Source organism: Chenopodium quinoa, unplaced genomic scaffold, assembly GCF_001683475.1.
Source record: "Chenopodium quinoa cultivar QQ74 unplaced genomic scaffold, ASM168347v1, whole genome shotgun sequence".
In the NCBI taxonomy this organism is placed as follows: Eukaryota; Viridiplantae; Streptophyta; class Magnoliopsida; order Caryophyllales; family Amaranthaceae; genus Chenopodium; species Chenopodium quinoa.
Genome location: NW_018744093.1, coordinates 2,505,488 through 2,524,576, shown reverse-complemented (window position 1 = coordinate 2,524,576; position 19,089 = coordinate 2,505,488). Strand labels below are relative to the sequence as shown.

At 28.8% G+C, this 19,089-nt stretch overlaps 3 protein-coding genes across 3 annotated transcripts; all 3 read right to left on the bottom strand.

Annotated features, from left to right (window-relative positions):
* Positions 1-1,965: 1,965 nt before the first annotated feature.
* Positions 1,966-4,510, bottom strand: LOC110692223. Its single transcript, XM_021869220.1, has 6 exons — positions 4,421-4,510; positions 3,122-3,241; positions 2,985-3,033; positions 2,836-2,897; positions 2,262-2,323; positions 1,966-2,176 (listed from the first exon to the last, which is right to left on the bottom strand). Exons 1-6 carry the CDS (start codon positions 4,481-4,483, stop codon positions 2,107-2,109), a joined length of 426 nt encoding a protein of 141 aa, XP_021724912.1. The 5' UTR covers positions 4,484-4,510; the 3' UTR covers positions 1,966-2,106.
* A 32-nt stretch (positions 4,511-4,542) lies between these two features.
* LOC110692213 lies at positions 4,543-5,745 on the bottom strand. The gene is made up of 2 exons (XM_021869212.1): positions 5,426-5,745; positions 4,543-4,684 (listed from the first exon to the last, which is right to left on the bottom strand). The coding sequence occupies exons 1-2, from the start codon at positions 5,710-5,712 to the stop codon at positions 4,543-4,545; spliced, it is 429 nt and encodes a 142-aa protein (XP_021724904.1). The 5' UTR covers positions 5,713-5,745.
* A 273-nt stretch (positions 5,746-6,018) lies between these two features.
* Positions 6,019-17,803, bottom strand: LOC110692211 (serine/threonine-protein kinase fray2-like). The gene is made up of 9 exons (XM_021869211.1): positions 17,463-17,803; positions 16,970-17,224; positions 14,546-14,676; positions 10,859-10,940; positions 10,696-10,764; positions 9,243-9,308; positions 8,044-8,139; positions 6,175-6,267; positions 6,019-6,066 (listed from the first exon to the last, which is right to left on the bottom strand). Exons 1-9 carry the CDS (start codon positions 17,625-17,627, stop codon positions 6,019-6,021), a joined length of 1,005 nt encoding a protein of 334 aa, XP_021724903.1. The 5' UTR covers positions 17,628-17,803.
* Between the last annotated feature and the right edge of the window lie 1,286 nt (positions 17,804-19,089).

Genomic DNA, 19,089 nt, shown 5'->3' with positions numbered 1-19,089 from the left:
ATTTAGCAAATTGATGTCGCGCAGAGACGTGTACCTGACGGTGCAAGATACGCGTTTCTAACTCCTTTATTTGTGGAACTAATGTTTTTCTGCAGGTATCAGTTTTAAAAAGAATGATTTAGGATCGCCGAACGTTCTGAATCATTCTCCGTCCCTATCGATCTACTTTGACTTTTGTTTTCAAAACTTACATTTCTCCAAACTCAGTCAAAGTGGGGGCTTCTGTAGACACCTGGTTGTGTCTCTCCAAAAACCAAACCTAGTGATGAGTACCTTTCACGTCTTTGATTATCGAGTTAGGTGAAAGAGTTGAAGTATCTCGTGAATTCCCTTTATCCTTGACCATTTATAACCTTTCCTTAAATGTTTTAATTCAAAATCATTCATTTCGTGTCTTTTGAAAATCAATTATTTCATGTCTTTAAAACCAAAAATCATTCATTTTGTATCCAAACCTTAAAAAAATCAAAACTAGTCTATTTTGGTCCATAATTATGGTCCAATTATTGTTTAGTTTGATGGGGTTTGAAAAGAGCTTTCCAACGATATATTATAAGCCCAAATCCGACTTATAACGAAGAAGTTACTGCCAAAATACTAAACCGAGCTCAAACCGAGCTTTACCTGCGACCCAATGACCGTGTGGAGGGTCCATTAACCTTAACCTCATTCCTAAACCGATTAGGATTTATTAAAAGCTTCTAGAATCCTCTAGAAGGTTGTTTTGGATCCTAATTAAATCCCTTAGGATTTATTATTAGCTTCTAAAATTCTCTAGAAAGTTCTAATTTATCCTTTGTTTGAAAAGGTAAAGATTCGAGAATTTTACATCGGATAAAACATCTGCTTTTTAATGATCCTAATCACGGTCAAATACTCCATCACGAGCTTCGAATACTCCTAGCCAATCTAGAAGTTGCCTTCGACCTCGACGTGAAAGGTTGATTATTCTGAGGGTATGGTCCCAAATCTATATTTCAATTCTTATTTATTGTATTTATTTGATTTAATCTTTCTTGAAGTTACTAACGCGTGTATTATTTTGATAAAAAGAGGTATGAGGCATCAAAGTGAGTAATTTGATCTCCCTTATATTTTTTCCTTTAATATAGAGATCATGTTAGGATGTTGATTTGATTCCTAGTATCATGTTAGGATGTTAAATTTGATTCCTAGTATAATGTTTAGGGTGTTAATTAATATTTCTAATATCATGTTTCTAGTATGATGTTTAGGTTTAAGCTTTGATATTTTTTATTAGTGACATGCTAGGGTTTGTTATTAATCCATTTAGTATCATGCATAGGATCTTGCTAAATTGTTTTGATGATTTTATGATGATTTGATGATGTTTGTTGTGTCAATTATATGTTGTTTGATTATTCATGATTTATTTCTATTGCTTGATTACACCCCTTCTTGCAGGTTTAAGGGGAATTTGTACTTGAAACCACGCCTAATAAGATAATTAATAATTTGATTTAGGATTAATATGATTTTAATTTAAGTGATCACCAATAATAGATTTATTTGTGCATTAATAATCAACTAATGTAGATTAAACAGGTTTAGGATTAATTTGATGTATGTATGTTGATCGGAAAGTGCACATGAATATCATAAGAATTAAGTAGAGGCCGATTTATGGCGGGTTCAATCTCTTTTAGATTGGATTCGTACCATACCCCAAATATCCAGTCATGGTTCCGGACCACTATGGAGTTCCTAAAACTTGTTAGCGACTCTTCTATCTTTAGATTCTTTCCCTTAGAATGCCACCATGCTTAAAGACATGATCACAGTGGGGCTCAAAGGTTGAGTTTGAAAAATTCCCTACAACTAGCATATTAAGTTCATATTTATAAATCCAGATAAAAACATCTAAAAGGGTATAGAACGAATATGTATGTAAATTTCAATAGCCAAAATTAATTGTCTATTAATTCATACAATACTCTAGGAAATTGCATTCATCAAGAAAGAGAAAAAATTAACCTTAAACCCAAAAATAACCACATTATAGTATTCCCAATACAACAATTTATGTTTTATATAGATACCCGAGCTTAATTGAGTTAATTTACTTTCTTTTGTACTCTAATAATTCTAATAATTATTGATAGGAGTGTTAAGTGTTGTTTTAGATTTTTGGAGCTCTTCTTCAATACGATTTATCCTGAAAATAGTTAAATAATAATTTTAGGATTAAAATTGTTTATAAATCCATGGTACACCACTTATATAAAGGTCAATGTACATACCTCGATTGAAGCATTGTAATCTCTTGATGTAGTTCCTTCTCTTTGTTTTGACTAATTTCAAGCTATTAAAACATAAATACACAACATGAGTATACTACTTTTTTCTTTGTTATAATATTTTAAGAAAACCCTACAAGAAATAATATAAAATAAATAGGAAAGGAAACTTATAAGAACAGAGACCAACATTAAGAATTATCATAACTGGTTTCATTTGTATATGTAATTAAAATAATATTTTATATCTATATAAGGATTAAGGAATAAAAAATATTATTACCATAGGTTTGCAAGAGGCAAAAATTGGGTGGTAATGGGTTAATCTAATAAAATGAAGTGTGTTACCCTATGGCTTATTCTCATACCAAACAATTGGTAATGAAAACAATTAATCAGTTCTATTTTCACCACTTAAAAACACTAACCAAACACGATCTTATACTAAATATTTGATATGATTTATTGTTGCTTTTGACCTTATTTTAAGTTTTTTGTATGAGTTTAACTTTTAACGAATACATGATTAAAATAGTTTTGACAAGTGTCCATTTTTTAAAAACTTGATTATTCTTACCAAAGATTTTTCAATGGCTACAATAATAGCATGAGTACATCCTCCATTACCGTTGCAATTTCCTGAAAAAATAAGCAAAATAGTGTGAGCATTACATTCTTACTATAACTTGTATTTTTTTTATTCAGAAGAGAAAGAAATATAATTACCATTAACCAAAGTGGATGAAATTTGTTTCACCATACCAAAAAGGTTTTCCTATATATTTTGAACAAAATGAGAATATTTTTTATTAGCAATTAAACCATTAAAATGTGACATAATATGCTTTGTGCATAAACCATACCCTTTGAGCGGCATTAGCTTGTAAAATAGATTGTAGTAGTGAAAACAAACAATTCGAATGATTCGCTAATCTTTCACTTTTCGGAGAAGGTAAAGCCGTTGTAGGAGTTTGAATAATAACCTATAAATATATAATTTTTATAATCATAAGACACTTTACCAGAATTAAAACATATGATGATAATATTTGTTCTATTAGGATTCTTCTCTAATACAATATGCATAAGAAATTGATAACATGGAATTGTAGATACAATAGTCAAGAGCGTAAATCAATGAAAAACAAAATTAGTACCCCTTCATCTTATAATATAGTTCGTATTTTTTTAATGGTTAAATTTTGAAAAATCTGACCAATAATTTTCATTGACATGTAAAAAATATTATGGGCATGGGAGATATTGTTAGATTTGTCTCAATATGTATTTTTATGATATCAATTTCTTATAATTTTTGTTAATATGCAATTAAAGATATTAATGGTCAAAGGTATATCTTAAAGATCTTGTAAATAGCAATGAGAATTTTATGGGATGAAGAAAATATGTGATTTTAACTATATTTAAGCTTAAAACATACGTTACATTGTGAGCTTGTGATCAACTAAGGGCTTGTTTGGTATCGTTTTTTGTTTTTAGTTTTTTTTTTAAAAAAAAACAAAAAATCAAAAACAAGAAAAAGTAGTTTCTACTTTTCTGTTGTCAATTTTCAAAATTAGCATGACTTTAATAAGTTTTACCAATTTTTGATTCATTACATGACGTACATTTTAAAAAAAAAAAGAAAAAAAAAATCCTTTAATGATGTCAAACAAACCCTAAACTTTTGAAGGCAATTAAAGTTTAGATATGAGCAATGTGTGTTTAACACACCAAATTACTAACTTTATTTGTTTTAGCATTATTACAATTTGAACGGCATATGATTTTAGATGGTTTAATTTACTTTAATATAATAAGATGTATGTGGGATAATGGGTGTTTCATAAGATTGTGGAGTTAATAGTTTATTTAAAAATGGATAGGCCAGGACCATGAGAAGCATTATATAAAATTATATAATGTTAAATTATATTGGATTTTTTTCATGAAATGAGGTATTACACTTAGCAAAAAGCGGTTGATCAAAGCAAGTGTAACACTTAAAAATATAGAGGGAGTATATGTACACACATGCACCCCCACATACTTGCACAACCTTCAAATGTGTTTTATATCAACACGCACAGTAAAATGTGTATAATGTAATGTGATATACTGACAAGTGATAAATTAAATATATATTGAATATTATAGGGTACCTTTTCTTGGTCGCCTTTAGTTACTTGAAAACGCCCTTTTTTTTGGATAACCCTTTCTTTCATTTCATCGACGTTACTTGTCACTAAACATTTGCATAAAATAATTTGAAATTTATTGAAAATTAAATTAAAAATTTTGATAACATAAAGCATAGGTACATGCCTGGTGAAGGTAGGAAAGTTCTTGGAGTTGATTCATCCCCTAGTGAACATGTTGTACCTTCATTGGTGAGTACACGTTCATGATGTTTTGGTGATTTGAAACTGCAATAAAAGAATATAATTAAACAATTATTTTTAAACATTATAAGAAAATTGAAAAAATGAGATTTTTTATGTTTTGTTTTATTATTTTTTCATTAGCACATTTTAGGCACAACAATTATTGTCATGATTTATTTCATATTTTTCTCAAAATAATTCCACCGTAAAACTCTACATAACAAGTGTATCTAAGTGAAACAAATAACTTCACCTCAACAAAAAAGAGAAACGGATAAATGTTTGCAAGAGATCGAAATGAAGGCACAAATCAATTACATTACATTTTTTTTTTTGGTATTGTATCAAAAATCATTTTGATTGTTTTTAAAATGTGTAATTTGGACTTTCCTGTAACACCTTTATTTATATCTAATAATGAGGAAAATTCAAGAATAATATGACTATTACGAAGTACAAGAAGAATATGGAATATTAAGTAATTTCTTTTTTAGCTAGGTAAGAAGAACTACAATGCTTGAAAATGCCATTCGCCTAGAACCACTTATTTAAGAGTAAAGAGGGTTATGAATCCTTATGATCAAACTTATAATCTCAATATCATAAGGTGAGCTTACTACCATTTCCACTAAAGCTTATTAGTTGTATACATACCCAATTTTCTCACATATTACAATTTTAATTTACCTGAATATAAGCATGAAGCATTATTCAAAATATATATTCAAAAGTTTGAATATATAAGACACTTATATACCAAGAGATATTAGTTAAGAATTTAACCTTTCAACTCTCATGGTTGTCTTGGTTGGTATGTCTAATGTATAAGTACATGCTGATGAGCTTGCCCTTCTACTATGCAAAGGTAGTGAACATTTTTCCACCATTTTTTGCATGCCTTCATTACTTGATACTTCACCTACATTGTTTGATGATTCACCCATATTTCTTTCGATGTTCTCAGTTAGACGAGGAGAACTACATTGTGATGCAGCTCTATCATTTTCTGGACTAGCTATGCCAAAATCATCATCAGAATTCTGACAATGTGTTCTGAAAGAACAACCCATAGAAAAGAATCATTAAAGACGTTGAAGTAGCAAGTTCTTATTAAGATTTTATATTCCCTCCATTTTCATATAAAAGTCTCATTCACCTTTTGCATATGTAGCTAGGATGTCGAAATAAAATTTAAAGATAGTAAAATTTAAATTATTAAAGGTAAATTATTTGTAAAACAGGGTAGTGGAGTTTGGTTGATACAAATTATTATAAATATAAATATATTACACTTAAAAAAGGATATTAGGTGAAATGAGACTTTTTTTTATTTTACACACAAAGCGGGTTGCTATAAATATGTTGCTTTATATAAATTAAAAGAAATACTTGGAAGTCTGATTATTAGATAATTCGCTCTCCTCCTGCATCAAACAATGCATTTTTAGTATTATGATAAAAAAATATATATATATATATGTGATACGTTATACAGACACACATACACACACATATATTATAAAGGTACTTACATAAATGTTATCTAAATTTTGTGGATGATTATTTGTAGAGCTACCAACCACAGATCCATTGTCTTTGTCAAATAAATTGTCATCATCTTGAATCTACATATCATATATATCTCATATTATGAAAATTATATTATTAGATTCAATATTTTTTTATTATATGCATTATACTTGCTTTGTATATCATATTAACATTTATTCTTTCTTTTCTTTTAGTTAAGGATTTTGGTTCTTTCTTTAAGATACAAAAACCATTAACTGCTTTTGCTCATTTATTTTAATTGGGACACCATGAGCAATCTCGCACCTTTTCTCATCTAAAATATAAATTCCGCAAAGAGGTTACAACCTATGAGATTTTGGCTTGGTGGTAAAAAGAGAATTTGTGTACAATGTGTCACAAGGTTAAAATATTTTATATGCTATTGTGGTTCATTTGAACTAAAATAAATATAAATAAATAAATAAATACTACTTCATTTGTTTCTTTTAATTTTCCTCTAATTTTGGCTATGCGCATTTTCCAATGCACATCTTTAATCATTAATATTTCTAATTACATAACACAAAAAATATAAAAATTTGATAATTTTAAGGCATTCATTAAGATGAGTAATACAAGACAATGCATAATTTTGTTTTTATTTACCTTTTACATGGAAATAAGAAAAATTTGGTAATTACCACCTACTAGTTCATGTTTTAGTAATTACAATCAACATTTTTTTTAGATTTTACCACCAATAATTGTTCAAAACCTTATATTTAATTACTAGTTTTCCTAAATGCCCTTTTAAAACGTCATTAATTTCCTTCAATTTTGCTTTTTTTTTTCCCTTTTTCTCTCGATTTCCCTTTCTGTGTTCTTTCACTTTCTATTTCTTCTTCTTTAATTCCTTCTAGTGATGCTAATACGCCAAAATTTTCCCAGCAATTCAGATTCCCATTATTTCTCTCTATCACTATCTTTCTCTTCTTTCCTTTTCAATTTTTTTTGGGGGTTAAATTCTTTCAAAAGTTACAATTCAATATGTAATTTCATTGTAAAAGAAAACATAGGGGGACAAAATATGAAAAACAAAGACAACATTGGAGGGATATCAAGCTTTGGAAATCTATCGCTTTCAAACTCACACATATATCGGACAAAAACCTATGTAAATTAAGGTTTTTTTTATTTATTATGGTAAATTAATCATCAATGACAACCATAATTTTGTTAATCATATCGTGTAATTCACGAAATTTATTTGAGTTGATTTCCTCGAATGCCTCACTATAATCAAATAATCAATTTGATTTAAAAATCCTAATTTCCTTTCAAAACCCCTAATTTAAGTAGTCAAAAGCATTAAACAACAATACATGCCTTTTTTCTCGATTGCATTTGAGTATTGAACCAAGGAGAATTATTTTTGAAACCCTAATCATAGTGCATTTTCACTTTTCAATTTTAGATGTTTTTCCCCCAAATTTGAGATAGATTAATTAATAGAGGAGGGAAAATCATTAGAAGGAAAAATAAGAGGGAAAAGTATGGAGTGGGGCCATAAGTGACTTCATGCAAGAGGCTTTAAGCAAAGAGATGGTCAATTTCGATCTTTCAGAAAATTGTTGGTGGTAAAATTTTTGAAAAAAATTATTGTTGGTGGTAATTACTAAAACATGAATTATAGTAGGTGGTAATTATCAAATTTTTCTCAAAAATAATTTAGAGATTATATCATGTTTTGAATGGTTACAAGATCCCAAACTTAAACATTAAAAATATATGCTGGGAGTGCGTACAAGGTTATTTCATAAAAATACATATATGTGTATGAACATTTTTTTTTCGAAAAATGCATGACAAAATTCTAAACATGAAGCTACAATCTTGCATTGAGTATAAAAAGGTACCAGGGCTGCTTGAGCTTTCACATCTTCTATATTAAAATTCCAAGTGCTAATGCCTCTTTTGTACTCACTCTGCAAATGAAAGAGCCACAAATAACCCCAATATTGTAAAGTAACTATATTTGTAAAGTAACTATATATTTATTTGTGTTAGGTGAGTATTATTTAGATTGAAATAATTTAACTATAAATGATAAGTTTTATTTTTCTCATAGGTAAGGCAAAGGTGTTACGGTACCAGACTTTGGCATGGATCAACCGAGTTTGGGTTAATGGGTAAAGCCCTATGATAGCTGGGACCTGAGGGAGGTATGAGAATCCTCATCTTAATGTGAGTGGGGATTGATCTTATAACCTCAAGTTGTGAAACACAATCCTTACCATAAGACCAAGTACACTTGGTATAATTGATAGAAATACCATCTTGAATGGAGTACTATACATAAAATTATTATGATAACTTATTTATCAATCCCTACCTTTTAAAATTTGAGATCACTCTTACAAATAGTGTTTGAAAATTAATACCCTTTAACATGTTTATTCACTTATTTTTCCTTATTGATGTTAGTTGCCTATTCTTTTTATTCACTTAAAAATAGTGTGCGGACATTTATTTTTGGTAAAAAATATTTGCTTACATATTTTCCCTCATTAATATTGCCAACAATTAAATTATTAGTGGCATAAGGTCAAACAAAAAGAGCTCAATGGACATGGCTAGCTATGACGCGCGCATTGCACGTGTTAGCTGGCCGATATCACTAAACAATTAAATTTGTTTTAACTTGAGCCTACGCCAAAATTCATTAATATTTTGTTATGTTTTACTTCAAGTCAAAAACGTTCTTCAATGATTCAAAATTCAAACCATATAGTGGGTGTGTTGCGCGCGTGTGTATGCGTGTGTATGTGTAAATTTCTTGATAACTCTTGTAATTACAATTTTCACAAACCATTGTTTCTAATTTCATCTGATTTTAAGTATAATGTTAAATAAATTTCCTAATTATTCTCGAGTTACAGTTTTCACAAACTTTTGTTTCTAGTTCCTTCTGATTTTAAGTATAATGTTTGAAGACCTTGTATGAAACATGTTTGTAAATAAATTTCTCCAAGTGTTTCTTATAATCATAACATTAGCAATATAATGTATATATAAATATATGTTATACCTGAGAGAGTTCCTCTTTCTCACCATAAGCCATTTTCTTTTCGGCACGCATATCTTCTTCTTTCCTCTATTAATAGAATATAAATAATATCAATCAATAATAAATAATTAATTACTCCCTCTGCCAATTGGTATTGTAGTTAATCCCTATTTTTAGGTGAGAAAATCACCGTTAAGTAAGAACAACAATTAGTATATAAAGTATATATAGTAATAAACATAAAAAGTAAATGTTTAATAGTGAACCTTCAGTGCTTTTATTCGATCTCCAAGAGATGGCAAGCCATCTAAAAGCGTTCGTGTGATGTAATCATTTGATCTAGCTTGTTTAAAGAATGCATGCTTTATCAACTTCTTAGCTGTAGGTCTCTTCGCAGGATCTTTAACCAAACAACTAGCAATCATTTGCTTAAATGACTGAATTAAAAAAGTAATCAGGTTAATAAAGAACAAAAAGTACTTTTATTAATCATTTTTTTTTATAAATATACTTATAAATTATTCAAGATTACGGGAAATTTTGTTAGGAACTATGAAAATGGGCAGTTTTGTGAACAACTACCCCATTTTTTTTTTATTTGTGAACAACTACCCCTAAGATACCTAAAGTTTATCTAGCACTACCCGCTAACGGATTCCATCCGATTGAGCTATTTGTAGGGCCCACACCTATATTTTCTCAACTAATTAACTCCCTTCCTAACTACCTTTGTCCTCTTTCATTAACTTTTCCTCCATTTCCTTCTCTTTAATGCTTTCACCATTTTTATTTAACCTAAGCGAATCTTAGAGAAGAAAATTATTTCCCCTTCAACAAAAACTCTTTTCTTCTCATGCACAGTCTCTTTCTTTCCTACTTATTAATTAAAGCACGATTAATTTCAAACCCTAAAACCCTAAAAAATAAAAAAACCCTAATTCAATAATCTAAACCCTAGATATTAAAATCCCCAAACTGTATTGAAGCCATAAACCCTAAATTGAATCCCTAATTATGATAATTGTAGTAAATTAAAACCCCTAAACTAATTAAATAGGCCACGATTACGACAATAGCTTAAAACATTACCTGATTTGGTAAGAAATTGTGAATTGCTCGGATTTTTGTATGTTGGATGAGTTTGGGGAGGGTGGGGGGGAGGGGAAGAACAATAGTAAGACTCTGAATAACTGGGAAGAGAGTTAATTGGGTTGGAAAACGTAGGTGTGAGCCCTAAAAATGACTCAACTGGACGGAATCCGTTAGTGGGTAGCGCTAGATAAACTTTAGGCATCTTAGGGGTAGTTGATCACAAATTAAAAAAAAAAAACCGGGTAGTTGTTCACAAAATAGCCTATATACAGGGTAGGTCATGGTAAATTTTCCAAGATTAAAAATATACATGTTTTTATTTAAATAGTAATGAAGGAAATTTTAATTAGTTGCATCAATACTTAATGAGGATCATATATACCTTAGAGAACTTCTTATCCCTTTCATAATTAAGAGTAGGAGGTGCACATTGTATGGTCATAAGTAAGACCTGTAAAATAACTGTTAGTTTAAAATAAAAATAATATGTAATCAAGTTATGAATAAAAATATACATTAATTTCATAATTTTACGATTATATTACCTTCATTGGAGGATACTTTGAGAAGGGAGCATGTCCATGAGCTAGCTCTAGAGCAGTTATTCCGAAGGACCATATATCAGCTCTGTAAAATGTGATCATTGATTTTAATGATAATTTCATTGTGTAGCAAAGTTTTAGTAAAATTACAATATAGAAAAAAATACTTACTTGAAATCATATCCATTATGTTGTTCCATGACCTCTGGTGCCATCCTAGAGACAAATAACATCGATAATTTTTTAATCTCTTAAAATTTCTTTCCACTTCTATTAACATTGTAAATATGGTCATGAGTGTTAATTGTGTTGACTTCTATTGTCATCTTATATGTAGTTATATTTGTAAAATGTGTCATGAAATTTTTTATCAATACACATTATGTTTCCCAAAAGTTATTTCCACTGCTATTAGCAATTGAAAGATTATGTAAATTAAAGTCTTTATTTTCTATATACATTTGGAGAAGGAGTGTGGTTGTGATTGTTCATTATGCCTGGACATCAAATATAAATGGGAAATGGATGACTTAAAGTATCTCAAAATTTTCATATGATTTAGAAATCAAAGGTTGGAAGTGAAACCATGTTTCATAAGCTTTCATTGTTTTAAGAAAAACGAAATAAGAGAGTTATGACCATTTCACAAAGAATTATCCAGTCAGGCTCTATAGTAGCACATATATGCCAATGTGGTACATAAATTTGTACAACCTCGTAATGAGTGACATTTATTAGGACACAATTTTAGTTCTTATCGTTTGGTTTTTCCTCTTCTTTATCACTAGTTTCTCTTCATTTTCACAATTATTCTTTTGTATTCTTTCTTGTTGGTTTGTTTATGTTTTTCTCTTTTGTGGTGCATCTTTATTTATCTTTGATTTCTCTTACATTATCTTTCTTTAGATTTAATTTGTTTTCAGGCCATGCGTTCTATCATGAGTAATGAAGACAAGCTACAGAGAGACTAGGGAGAAGTGTAAAGCCTCCTATAATCAATGAGGAAGTTTTGCATGATCACTAAGAGCGTGCACATGAACAGTTTTGCGCGATGTCATTGCAGCTTTCAAATGGGCGCACAACATTTGAGCACAGGTGCACAATTTTAGTGATCTGACGTGCAACCCTTGTCCCTACAGGTCACACCCTACTCATTTAGGATGTGCATATTTCTATCAAGGGTGCTCTAGACTGGGTTTTTCTGGATAATATCTATAGTTTCTTCTAATTTTCCTTTTAGTATATATACTACTTTATTTTGCTTTTTTAATTATCAGATATTAGAATTCCATTTTTAGCTTGATTATATATTAGAAAGAGAAAGAAATAATTAATCCCTTCAATAATTTAATGTAATACAAATTCATTTTCCTTTGAATTTGAGTATCATTATCTTTCTTGCAATTAAATTTTGATACTTTTAGTTCATCATTAGTATTAATTGTTTTCATCATAAGTATGGTTAGAAATTAATTGATGGTTTTGATTTTTGATTAGCTTGATTTCATGTTTAATTTAATTTAATTGATCATGTTATCTAATTCTCTAATTGATTTAAAATTCACTATGCTTAGCAAGTATTCATTTAGCTAGAGGGATTAGTGAAGCTTAATCATAGATTATTGAGTTAATTAAGAGGATATTAGAGATGATTTTACGGTTAAATTGATTGGATGAAGCTAGCATATTGTTTGTTGTAAGTGGATTGTACACAAATTATATTGAGCATGATTGCATATTGATTTTAATTTGACATGTGAATAATGATTAAAAGCAATGTATTTGATTCCATTTTGGTTCTAAGTTCTCTAATAAACTAACCATGGTGAAATCTATGTTTATGAATTTGAAAATTTGATCTCGAATATAATAATAATTTCCGTTTGCATTCTTTGTTTGCACGATCACTTAACCAATTGAATTGAATCTCTTATCCTTGATAATTACGTTAAGTTGATCCTGTTTTCCTAGTGCTTGCTTTATTTGATTTCTTTTTCCTAGGTTTTTGATAACTTGTTTTATTAGAATTTAGATTAATTCGTCCAACTAGTTTTCAAATCAGCTTGAGCTCTAAGCCTTTAATCATAGAAATCTTGTATAACCTTTCCTTGTGGATCGATACCTTTACTTGCCATGTATTTGGTTTGTATTTAGTAGTATAAATTAGTTTGATTGAGTGTTTGATGTCTTCAACTATTTTTACCATCATCATCTTATTAATGAAAATTAGTTTTATTTTTGCTTGTCTTTTTTTGACAAGTCACATTTGTACTCACGCGTCCCATATGGGAAACAGGAAAAGTCGCCATCTTCTAGTATTTTAAAGTTCATAATACCTTATTTACTATATTTTATAGATTAGTCATTAAGACTAATATATCTTTCCATAGGAATAAAATAGAGTACTAATAGATCATTATGTACAAAATGTGTGTGTTATTTTTGTAATGCAAGAATTATGTTGTTAATTGATTATTGAATTATTTGTTTAAATACCCTAGTCATTAAAAATATGAATTGAAATTAATTTTTCATCTATCATTTTAAATAAAATTTGAAATGAAATTAACATGTCACATAAATTTTCTTTTATAATTTTGACATGTTTTTTCATCTATTTACGGAGAATTAGTATCAAATTTTAAGATGTTATTTTCTTCTATATTAATAATTGTAACAAGGAATATGTCTATTGTTAAAACAATTAATAATTTTATATTCTGTTTATATAAATATTGATTTTTTTCCATTATTAAAATAAGGTCACAGAGGTATTATATTATTTTAAAGGAGACACACCCCACCCATTGGATTATATAATAGAGATACAAATCATTATGGTATAAAAAAAATCATAGGTTGATCAATAAATTAGGCTTTTTAAAGAAGATCGCTAGTAATTCTATTGTTTCTTTTATATATATATATATATATATATATATATATATATATATATATATATATATATATATATATATATAAACTTGTATTTTGTGCCATAACTAGGGTGCATGTTTGACCAACTCTATCATTGATTACGTTCTAAGGTGACTTATGAAAATTTAATATTTCGAAATTACACATTGAAACAATTCTAAAAAGATCACATATAATAATTTTATATTTGTACATATGTACCATGGACAATCAAATTTTTTTAGTTTGAACCAATGAATGATAAGTGGGTAGAACAAAAGAAGAATTGAGGTATTATATTATAAAAACTTAACATTACACTACCTAATTCATAACAGTGAAGGAGTATGAAATCAAATAAGCTCCACAAGAGGGAACAGAAAAGGAAAAAAAAATATATTTTTTCTAATAATGAATAAAACAAAAGTGAAATGAGTGATGCTAAGTCACAATTATAATTAAAACAAGAAAATATTTGAAGTACAGAGGAAGTATAGTTATTGTAAGCACAAATTCAAGGTCGATAATGTCATAATTTATTATAATTGCCATAAATCATTGAAACCATATAAAATTCAATTGTTTTTCTCTATAAGAGAAAATGAGTTTGTTTAGCCAATTTCAATATCATATAGTGAAAAGGTATGTCTTGGTGTTTATTTTAACTTTCAAGGTTATAATCAATATTTAGGATGTGTAATCAAATTATGATGTTTGAAAACGCTAACATGATAAATAATTCAAAATGCAAAATGGTACATTTAATGGAAAAACTTGTACCAACAAGGAGTCCCAACAAATGTATTTCTCGTTCTTTGCCTGTCTCCCGAGTCAAATAAGCATGTTGAAACACCTAAATCTCCCAACTTGACAGCACCACGTGAACCAATGAGAATATTACCCGCCTGTTAAATAAAATGAAGGTTATTTAATATTATTGACAAAAAAAAAGGATGACAAATTAATATTTTTTTAGTAACAATTTTTGTTACTCAAATGGCATAAATTGTAAATAATAGTAAATTTAACAATATTTTATTATTTTAATATTGAAGAACAAACTCCATGCTTCAATGGAAAATTTCAGAGCACTGGCAAAAAGAGGCGTGAGAAACTAGATGAATACGCTGAAAACTGAAAAGGGGATAAGAGAAAGGAAGTTACATTATTATCCAGAATTTATTTAGTGAAAAGACAATTTTAACCCTTTAGTAACACAATTTGTTACTCATATTAAGTGACATGGATTTACTTTTTTTTTTTTTACTTTTTACTTTTCATGGACTACGTGAAATACCTATCAAATAGAGCTATCAATTCAGGTGTTCTTGCACGCTATTTTATTTACTATTGTTTTAAAGGCAACTATAACATTTTTCTTCTATTTGCTTAGTGATACAAATTTGTATAACCTGATCTACATGTGATGGAAATGAGCGAATTTGAATAGAAAGCCTAGTAAACCTAAAAGCATAAATGTATCAATAAAATAAAATTATACAAGTAGTATATCATCAATTGATCTACACAAAAGTAAAAAAGAAAGGAGGTTAAGAAAAGAAATTATATGCAATTATAACTTCCAATATATGTCATTCAACTTACTCAATTCATTCTTTTTTTTTATCACATCTTATTTGATATGTCTTTGTGAGAAAAAATTAAAGTAGAATTTTTGAGTTCTTTTTACTCTGTTTTTTGTTATAATTATGAAAAGAGAAGATTATATAAATTGGTCAAATAAAGTATAGATATTCTAAATTTGAACAAATTAAATAAACAAAGGTAATACTATATTATTTATCAAAATATTTTGGTTTTAAAGAGAATCAAACGGTGAAAATTGATTTTGGCATACCTTTGATTGATTTAAATATACCTTCTCGAGAATAGCATAAAAAACTATATTCTCAATATAATTCTGCCAAAATCATTTCTCTCAACATTTTTTTTTCCTTAGCTTGTTGGTGTTACGTGCGGGGGATTAAATTTGGTTAGTGGGTTTGGTTTAATTAATTGGGTTTAGTTAGGCATTAATTAGGAATAATGAGGTGATATGGGGAGTAATTTGTTATATTATGGTCCTACTTTTTTATTTTTATTTCCAACAGGGGTTGTCTCGCATTTTATCTTGTTTTCTCTTTTGCATAATTTCTATTTACACCTTCTAGGGGTTATAGTGTTTACATATTAAGATTATATTAATTTTGAATGAGTTATTATTTTAATTATTAAAATTAAAATTTACACAACTTATCTTACCAAAAGAGGAAACAAACATTTATACAACTTTATATGTCATAAACATAGGTTAAAGTACGAAGTTACATGTCACTCTAAATTTTAAGGATAATCATAACTTAACAAAAAACATGTGAAAGTGTTTTGCATCTATGCGCTTATATTTTAGAATATTATACGTTGGGCTAGCTTTTTACCCAAGCTAAATCCGAAATATTGTTAATAAATTTGAAATCTGGAATAGTGTTGATAAGTTTGTTTCTTTTTTCTCTAGATTAAATTTGCTAGTGTAATTATTACTCCCGATTCAAAACTTGTCAATTGGTTTATAAAAAAAATCAAGAAATATTATCTAAGGATTCAGGTTAAAAGAATATTTACTTTTCAATGTACTCATTTAAAATATGAAGTATTTAAAATAATGTGAAATATTTTGAGCTATTAATTACACAATTTTTCCATATGTTACTATAGATTATTAGTTAATAATTTATTATATTTAGATATACTAATAAATACTACGTATATGGTTACAAAGGTAAAACATTGTATTCATAATTGAAGTCAAATAATGAACATATTAACAAATTCAGTACAAATAAAATTGTACGTTTTACTTTAATAATATAATATCTAGATAATAAACTATTATAATTCTTAATAGCATCTATGGCATTTGACTAATACCAATATCAGTTTAATAAGAAGCAAAAATAATTGTTAAATATATACTACATATAATGCTTTAGGAGGATTACGTTAAATAAAATGGGGTTTAATATATTCTAAGAATAGATTATATAATGGTGTGGTGAATATTTTTGCACCACAAGTTAACTAATACACCTTAGCATTGAGAAGTGTCTGCTTTAATATAATATATAAATTTCATCCTACGTAAAATCTTTAATGTCACTTCATTATGATTAACAATTATTGAAAGGCTAAATTACTTACTTTAACATCTCGATGTATGTGGCCGTGATTGTGGAGATATTCCAAACCCTTCAAAACCTCATGTAATATTGTGGCTATGACCACTTCCTCAAATCCGTCTGGATGGGCAGCCTTTAAAATATGAAGACATGAACCACCAGCCATGTATGGCATGACCACCCACAAATTGTGATCATTAACAAATGAACAGTGTGATTTTAGAACATTTGCATGATCGACCAAGAACATTGTGTGAGATTCACGAGAAATGTTTTTCTGCAAAATCTAATAAACACATTATAACGATATGCTGCAAACTACTCTGATATGGACCCTTCCACTAACTTTCTTTATCTCATAATCTCACGTTATCCTACTAAATTCTATAACATATTTGTGTGTCTAAATCTAACAGAAAAATTATTTGTGAACAAAAAAAGTACAACATAAATTACAAAAGTATAACATATGAAAGTAACATTGATTAAATCTGAGCAGAAGCAATCAAATTTACCAAATCGCTATTGCAATGTTCAAAATCAAGGATCTTGATGGCAACAATCTCATTGTTAAGTATACATAGAGCACGATAAACCAATGCACTAACACCTTCACCTATTTTCTTTAACAAGGTGTAGTGCTCTGGTCCAATCGGAAACTTTTTCTTCTCTTTATCCATTATTTAGGTGTATAATATAAAATCATTTGGGTAGATACGTAATAATAAATGAAGAAAAAAAGAGTAAAAAAAGGTAACTACATCTTAGATTTTTAGTAAAAATAATTAAAAATATATGTCATTTTAACTTCGCATGAAAAATAGGAGAAAAAAATGGATGCCAATGACTCTCTTTCTTTCACACTACTTCTCCACACACGTAAAAGACAAGCCATTGAAATAGCCAAAAATTGAGGAATTTTAGGAGTTAGCAAATTCAACTTCTATTTTTAAAAAGTGACCTCATTTTATAAGTGTTTTGTATTGAAATTATATGGTGTACTTCATTCATCTCATAATATAATGCTTAATTTTATTTTTATGGTTAAAATTTTAGTCTTTGGCACAAAATTTCTAATTAATGAATACCAAAAAATAGGCATATAAGATTTATTTTAATGTGTAATATTATCAATTCAACATTTTATAAATTTTGTTATACACAACAATGATAATGATGGTCAAATATAGAGTAAAACAATAATAATATTATTTATTAATGTAATCATTATAAGATATGTAATTTTTAAAGATTTTAAATAGGACAATCAAAGGGAAATGGAGGGAGTAGTAATTTTTTTTTTTTTCAAATATTTAACAAATATGCTTATATTTAACTCCTTACCAAAGGTGAAAACAAATTTATCAAATTGTTAGAAGTTTTTTTACAAGCGTTGTAACTTGTACTTTACAAGAATATAATACTTGTGTATGACCAGTTTCATAATTAAAAGGTTACATTTTTTATTTATTTTTGTTAAATGCCACTTGTCACAATTTAATCAATCAAATTTAAAAAAAATATCAAAATGAACAAAAAATAAATAAACAAAAACCCTTCTTCGCCCCCCACACATTCCCCCTCCACAACGTAAAACCCCAACCCCTTCCCATCCCCTCGTCAGAAATCATAACCACTTCCCCCGCTACAAAACCTAGCCCCCACCCGAAACATCACTCTCGCCCTTCCTTTACCCCTAATCCTCCTAGAGCCTTCCTCCTCCACCCCCGAAACCTCCTCCTCCTTTCCCCGCACAGTTAAACGCCCCCTTCCCTTCCCCAACCATTGAAACCACCTCCCTCCTTTCCCCACCCTCGGAATCGACAGGGGGAGGTTTTGTGGGTGGGGGAGGAGGGTCCGACATTTTCCAGGGGAAGGGGCAAGGGGGACGTTCTAGGGTAGGGGCAGGATTTTCTGGTGGGGAAAGGTGTAATACCCTTGGAAATTTCCTTCCTTTAAAATACTCTTTTTACTCTACATAAAACCCTTTTTAGGAAATAGTCAAAATATTACCGCCATTGTGATATGGCTAAGGCAAATTTTCCAAGTCACACAGCGGAAGTCTAAAAATAAAACCAACTTTTAAAAATTAAAACCTGAGTTCACAACCTCAAAACAAAAGTAGAATAAAACATTCACAAG

Excerpts from the sequence above, each read along its gene's own strand:
- LOC110692223 (XM_021869220.1), bottom strand. The coding sequence starts at position 4,483 with ATGAAAGAAAGGGTTATCCAAAAAAAAGGGCGTTTTCAAGTAACTAAA. Across the intron at positions 2,324-2,835 it reads TAGCCATTGAAAAATCTTTG|CTTGAAATTAGTCAAAACAA; the intron begins GTAAGAATAATC and ends ATGTTTTAATAG. Across the intron at positions 2,177-2,261 it reads ATTACAATGCTTCAATCGAG|GATAAATCGTATTGAAGAAG; the intron begins GTATGTACATTG and ends AACTATTTTCAG.
- LOC110692211 (XM_021869211.1), bottom strand. The coding sequence starts at position 17,627 with ATGGATAAAGAGAAGAAAAAGTTTCCGATTGGACCAGAGCACTACACC. Across the intron at positions 9,309-10,695 it reads GGGATAAGAAGTTCTCTAAG|AGGAAAGAAGAAGATATGCG; the intron begins GTATATATGATC and ends TTCTATTAATAG. Across the intron at positions 8,140-9,242 it reads AGAAAGAGGAACTCTCTCAG|AGTGAGTACAAAAGAGGCAT; the intron begins GTATAACATATA and ends TTTCATTTGCAG.
- LOC110692213 (XM_021869212.1), bottom strand. The coding sequence starts at position 5,712 with ATGGGTTGTTCTTTCAGAACACATTGTCAGAATTCTGATGATGATTTT. Across the intron at positions 4,685-5,425 it reads ACAACCATGAGAGTTGAAAG|TTTCAAATCACCAAAACATC; the intron begins GTTAAATTCTTA and ends CTTTTATTGCAG.